At 34.1% G+C, this 7,143-nt stretch overlaps 1 protein-coding gene and 1 long non-coding RNA gene across 2 annotated transcripts; both read right to left on the bottom strand.

The window, feature by feature from the left end:
* Window positions 1–461: 461 nt before the first annotated feature.
* On the bottom strand, window positions 462–1,867 carry LOC136276546 (uncharacterized). The gene is made up of 2 exons (XR_010715047.1): window positions 1,396–1,867; window positions 462–614 (listed from the first exon to the last, which is right to left on the bottom strand). It is a non-coding gene; the product is annotated as an uncharacterized lncRNA (long non-coding RNA).
* Window positions 1,868–1,918: 51 nt separating this feature from the next.
* On the bottom strand, window positions 1,919–3,327 carry LOC136276400 (uncharacterized). The gene is made up of 4 exons (XM_066088294.1): window positions 3,089–3,327; window positions 2,840–2,967; window positions 2,146–2,348; window positions 1,919–2,031 (listed from the first exon to the last, which is right to left on the bottom strand). The coding sequence occupies exons 1-4, from the start codon at window positions 3,293–3,295 to the stop codon at window positions 1,919–1,921; spliced, it is 651 nt and encodes a 216-aa protein (XP_065944366.1). The 5' UTR covers window positions 3,296–3,327.
* Window positions 3,328–7,143: the final 3,816 nt, after the last annotated feature.

The following is a 7,143-nucleotide window of genomic DNA, read 5'->3' as shown; positions in this document are numbered from 1 at the left end:
AAATGTCTATCAAAATATGTACATATATAAATATGTTTTGTTTCTGTTCTATTTCACTTGAATTTATAATTTGATTATGTAATACTCTCCAATAATTTGGAGGAAAAAAAGAATATCTTATCTTATCTTATTATTGATAAAGAGTACAATAAAATAAGCATATTTTCGCATTTAAATATTTACTTAATCAAGTATGTTCCATTATATAAACCTATAAAATAGCAATATTGTAAACATAAAATCTCAGAAATCTTAACAATTGTGAATGATTTGTCTTTTTCAAATGTAAATATAAGTAATAAACAGCAATGCTAAAAGGTTCAACAGGATATGAACTTGGTTTGTACATGATCAAATCTTCTTCGGGCTTCAAAGGATTTGACCATGTGACCAACCAAGTTCATATCCTGGTGAACTTTTTATTTTGCTGTTTATTTCTTGAGTATATTGATTTAAGTAACCTTTGTCAACTGTGTGGATCCGAAATACAAATTGATCCATAAGACTGTGGCTGTTGATCAGGCTATTTTCCATCCATCCCTTAAAATCCCAAACCAATTTTACCATCTTTCCTCGCTCAACATATGATAGCTTTTGAAAAGCTTGAAGCAGGTCTGAAAATAAAAATATCATTTCCAGTATTGTAAAGAAAAACCAGCAGTGATGTCGTGAAGCAATTGTAATGATAGATTTTTCAACTTGATGTAAAGTTAGATTTCACCATCTAGGGTCATAATCACCCCTGCGAATGTTATTGTCATTTAAATTTTAAACCACGTGGTTTTATTTGACCCTTTCAGTTTCGCAGTAAAAATCGTGCCTCGTGTTTATAGTCTTTTTTATAGAATCTAGGTACTTGTTGTCAAATATAAATTCTAGACGTATATTGATTTTAAACTTTATTTTCATTAAGTGGTGGATAAAATGTGTTCTATAAATAAATGTGACAATATAAAAAATAGGTTTTTTTTTCCTGCTGTTGCAACAATTAACATGCGTAGTAGAGATCCCCCTATATAGGAATTAATTTTCGATCCGCGCCTGACCTAGTAATAACATCAATAGTGAAAGAGACTTATACTTTTAAATGCATAATGTTCTTTGAAAATGGCTCGATATACTAAGTTTTTATGCAAAACATTCACCCATTATTTATTTTAAAAACATAGAATTGCACACCACAAGCATCAAACATGGCTATGATTTTATTTAGCAACCCAATGTTTATATTTTCAACCACTCTACACGTGGTTGAACACGAACGATAACTTTGTTCTGAATATCATCGTTAAATTCAAATAACCGTTAGATGGAAATAAGACATACATCTAAAAGATGTTGATGTTTTAACATAAATCAAAGTAGGACATGATATGAAAATTGACCAGTACTTACGTATTTTAAGAATATTACCCAAACACTTATACTTCCGCTCGAAATTTCACAGGAACTGAACAAACTCGGTGAAGTCTCGTGAACTTTCATTCGAGCACCTTTGGATTTACTACATACTTAGCAACGATAAAGAAAACATTCCGAACACATTCGCAGGGGTGATAATGTCGCCTTTTAAAGAGCTTGAAAAATTTGAAAACATAGAGTCTATGTCCTCATGTGTATGGCCAACTGGGAGCATGTGCAGGTAACACAGAAGAAATAAAATATTTGTCACTGTATATGTCACTAACAGGTACTTATTAATGAACAGGAAATAATCCAATATTAAATTGTGCATTATGTAAACAAGAAATACCTCCTCAAATATGCCCAAATGCACTAGCAATCCTAAGAAGTCCAAGGCCGTCTTGTTTTTGTTGTCCGAAGCACTGTCTGTTTGCAGGTGAAGCTCTGTTCCTAGTGCATCTTTGAACTCTGCCAAAAAAGGATTTCCATATACATTTGTATATAACACTTGTGTCTAAGCTCTAGTAAACTTGTCTTTTCTATTACTTTTACAAAAACAGTTGGCATCATGTGGATATTGCATCAAATCAAAATGGCCAAATCCAACTTTTCTCATTCCTGAAGTTTCTGAACAACAAGTAGTACAGAAATATTGAACTTGAGGGACACACGTATGTACTTCAGTTACTAGCAATGTGTTCTGAATTGCAAATGTTTTATATGGATTGTTCTATATGTTACCTGAATCTCTGTGGACCAGTACGCCCAGCAAGTGTGTCCTTACTTGCTGCAGATTCGAAATCTGTTCCGAATTTTTTGCTTTGGTGTATAGAATGGGAATGTTAGTTTTCTGCTGGTCCATTCCGTCCATGATTATCGTCAGGAAGCGCTTCGGATACAAACATGACGCCTCTCTTCTCATGTAGTATGCATCCTTCTCTTTCCTTTACAAAACATTATGAAAAAAGATTTTCTACATATAGTTTTGTTAGAATTGAAAAAAGAACAGGATAAAACATTTAATTTCTCCCTTGTTTCACTTCTCTGAAACTAAATATTTTCTTGACTAATTTATTGAAAAATAAAACCAATTTTTAGGATTGGTGTGTTCGTTACAAATCGCATTTAAGATTTATTCAACATACAAATAAATGACACGATAAAAGTAACAATTTAACAGCAGTTCAATATTAGTTTTATTAATTATCTTTGAAAAATCATATCTGGGTCAGGGTGGGAAGGGAAAGCCAAAGACACAACCTGTACTTCTTTGTAACGAATATCGCATTAATCAATTTCTCCATGGTAAATCTATTTAAACTGAGTGCGAAAGTACTAGTGCATGAAATAACCAGTCTTGAAGTAAACCAGATAAAACAGAAACTATCGGAAATTGATGAAGTTAAAAACTTAAAGAAATAAATGTAATATTTACCTAACATATTCCCAGTGTTCTCTCTTCTTGTCTATTATGAGCTTCTTTGCTTCTTTGTCATATCTTCCACATTGTTCATACTCAAAATGTAAAGTTGTGCAGATGTGGCACTTTGAAAATGGGTTTCCCTGTTTTTAAAAAATGTATAGTCATTTAACTCTATTCACTTGTCCAATTTTTGGTGATTATACGAGCATAAATATTGTTCTACTTTCTCATTATTCTCAAATATATTACACAAACGTATACCTTGACAATAGTTACATTAGAAAAAGAATTCTTCCATATCTTCATAAATGATGACTTTGCCAAAGACTGACTGTCAAGGTCAGAAGTCATTAGATTCCACACATCTGTTTTCTTCATTCCAGCAGGTAGCGTAACTTTTTCTTGGTGTGGCATATGTTCTCCTATGTCACTCACAAAATTCTGAAACCATCCTATGCTCTCTGTCATTTGAATTAATTAATATACACATTTATCAAATCCATTTGCATACATGTAAAACTGAATTAAATTTTGGAACTGTGCATTTAAGGCAGCATACACATGTAGACCTTGTGTTTATGTATTACGCTTAATATGTCTTTCAGGTGAACCACTACAAGCTGGAGTAAAGAAAGGTCTAACTGTAATTGGAGTAGACATCAGGAATGAAATGGTCCGCTCTTGTAATATAGCACTTTATTAAAAAAATATTACCCATCAAAAACGATGAATTTAAAACAATTGGTTTGTTTTCTTTTAAATCAAAATCAAGCTCTGTCTCAAAAGTTGAAGTTGTGTATCGTGTTGAACAAAAAGACAAATGTACAAGGACGTTATATGTAGAGGTATCTTATTTATGCATAGAATGTTCAAATCAAGCAATGACTCCAAATACTTCTCATGCTTAGATTATCTCATTAAAAACATCACCAAACAAACAAAATGTCATTCATTAGGTGGAACAAACCTGCATTAGATCCAGAAAAAATTGTCAAGATGGCTTAAAACCATCAGTTGTCCAATGCGTGAATTGACTCTTGATCATCAGTCGTCAAATGCCTGCATTGACTCTAGACCATCAGTCGGCCAATGCCTGCATTGACTCTAGACCATCAGTCGGCCAATGCCTGAATTGGCTTAGATGACTATCAGTCGTCCAATGCCTGTATTAACTCTATACCATCAGCCGTCCAATGCCGGTGTAATGAAGAATAATGACCCCCGTAGAATAATGACCGGGGGTCATTTTTCTACGTAGAAAAATGACCCCCCGGTCATTATTCTACGCAGAAAAATGACCCCCCGGTCATTATTCTACGTAGAAAAATGACCTCTTTGCCTGAAGAATAAGTGTCATTTTCATAAAAATGAGCACATTCCACATGAAGAAAAGTGACCCCTGTAGAATAATGACCCCTTGTAGATTAAAGTTTTTCAGTATATTTTTTCATTATTTGTGAAATAGTCTTTAAACTATTGTAATTTTTACTGCTGAAGTTTACAGAAAGTAACAGAAATTATAATTTATATTCAAATAAACTTAAGAAGGGGTATATCTTAGAAAATAAAAATCCTTCCGTTATAACAAGATATTGACGTATTGCATCGGGGTATGGTTGTCATCTAAACAATTACATTTACATATATCTATGGTGTTCCGATAGGGCCACTTCGACCTTAGGGCGAAGATGCGAAGATGCAAAGGCGATAGTACGAAGGCGAAAGAGCAAAAGTGCGTAGATGCGACGACGAAGCGCGAAGATGTGATGCCTAAAGTGCGAAGGCGAAGGAGCGATACTTCTATCACTCCTTCGATCCCAACTTTGCACTCTGGCCTTCGCATCTTCGCACTTTCGCCTTCGCCTTTTTTGATTGCATTCAGCAAGTCTCGGTCGATTACATAGAATTTAATACAGGCACCGTACTCGCCAAGGTTTTCCAATTAATCCATGCTATTATAGGTACGCATGCGCTAGGCCATCGCGCTTACTATGAATGTTTATAAATATTTTAATATGTACATGTAACATCTATGTTTACCAGTGCTGGCTATGCCTAATCATTATCTACTCCACACAAAATTTAATGTCCGCCATAATGTGTACATATGCACTTCCAGACTCCTGTCACTTACCAGCCGTCTTTTTACCGTGGACCAAACACAGTAACAATGTAATTTCATTATACGACACTCCTTGCTCATGCATGGATCTAGACGGAGATAGGGGGTCCGCCCCCCCCCCCACCCCGGAAAATTCAATATTAATAATTTCACGCAGGAAAAGGGGAGAGGGAGTCCGGACCCCATCCCCCTGGATAATTTTATTTTATTAATTTTATAAAAATAAAATTTCCAAAATATGCCTCGGAACCCTTTAAACGATGGAGAGCTCCGCAATTATAAAACATAGGTAATCACAGATTACAAAGCTCACCGAGACGAGGCATCACCTTTATGAGGCATCGCCTTTATGAGACCACCTTTATCATATTATATGAAAACCATCCTTTATGATCTTAGATATTCATGGATTCTGTTTTGAAACAATATCGTATATCATGATCATCTGTTAAAAAATTGTATGTTTATCATATGTTCATATGTTAATCAATACAATAATATAAAATTGTATAACGCGCGCTAGCGAGTGTCTGCACTCATTGTTGCAGTTATGAGACCACATCTTTCAAAAAATAATGACTCAATGCTTATATTTACGTTTTTTAAACATGTATTTCCTTCCCGCAAATATGATTTTTTTTAAAAGGCTCTGTCTTATTCAACAAGTAATGCGAAATTAACAGAATGGCCACTGGAACAGCCACAATATGCTGACAAAAATAGTACGCAGCGTTTTAAATTCTAATAACACAATTTTATTTTTCTTTCTGTAATTTAATGAATTTACTCTTGGTATACTAAGAAATTAATCAATTGAATTCATTTAACTGTCAAAATATATTTACATCAATGAGATATTTATCAGCGTAAGTATAATATCAGGTCGTTATCCGGTTTGACATCGCGAGAAGAGTCAGTTTTTGTTCTTCGAGAAATACTGAAGAAATACTGAAGCATTCATACGCACCAGATTTGGTGATTAAGTCTTCTGTGTTGTGTGTAAATATCACTAAAATTAACCAGGGCAATTTAATAGAGGGAAAGAAAGTGAATGTAAAAATTATAGTTTGATATTGTATTGTATGAGACTGTATCATATTTGATACATAATATGATATTGTATTGTATGATACAATATAATTTGATAAACATTGTATCATATCAAATGAAACAATATCATGGGATAAAGTAAAATATTATATAATACAATCATACTATACACATTGTATCATATGATACAATAATATATATTAAAATCTTATAAAGTACAATTTCATGTGATATGATAATATATCATATAAACCAATATCATATTATACAATATCGTATGATACAATATTTTATAATATTACAATATCATAGGGATCATGTTACATCATTTAACAACAACTACATCTATCTATCAAGCAGGTTTGAGTGATGTAGGAGATCTCTTTAGCATCTTTGATAATGGAGATCAGGCTCTGCATCTGAAGCAACCTCTGCGTTTCATTTATAATATAGTTAAATCAACTATGCAAGCTATCTGTCTAGCTATAAAACATGTGACCTGTTCCAAAAAACTAAACCTCATCAAGAATTATAAACCTATGGCTGTGATTCAGCATTCAAGCCTGTCAGGTGCATCAGTATCATAAGACTAATCAATGCAAGATTGGTGAAGTTAGGACCAGTAATAACTAAGATATCGTCATCAGAGGGCACCTGTGTCAAAAACTTTAACCAGCTCTTAAAATCTTAACCTCCTCCAGCATCCGAAACCTGTGGCTCAGATTCAGCATTTAAGCCTGTCAGGTGCATCACTATAATAAGACGCACCATCCATGCAAGTTTAGTGAAGTTAGGACCAGTAGTAACTAAGATATTATCATTAAAGGGCACTTGCAACAAAAACCTTTACCTCCTCCTGCATCCAAAACCTATAGCTCAGATTCAGCACTCAAGCCTGTCTGGTGTATCATTATCATAAGACACACCATCCATGCAAGGGTGGTGAAGTACGGACCAGCAGTAACTTAGATATTGCTATTTAAGGCACCTGCAACAAAAACTTTAACCTGCTCCAAATACCTTAACCTCCTCCAGCATCTGAAAGTTAGGTACCAGATTCAGTAGGTCCAGATGCATCCTCCATGTAACTTTGGTGAAGCGAAGACAAGTAGTAGCTTAGATACAGGAGTTGCAAATAAAACTT

Source organism: Magallana gigas, chromosome 6 (assembly GCF_963853765.1).
Source record: "Magallana gigas chromosome 6, xbMagGiga1.1, whole genome shotgun sequence".
NCBI lineage: Eukaryota > Metazoa > Mollusca > Bivalvia > Ostreida > Ostreidae > Magallana > Magallana gigas.
This window is presented reverse-complemented; position numbering and strand designations above follow the sequence as displayed.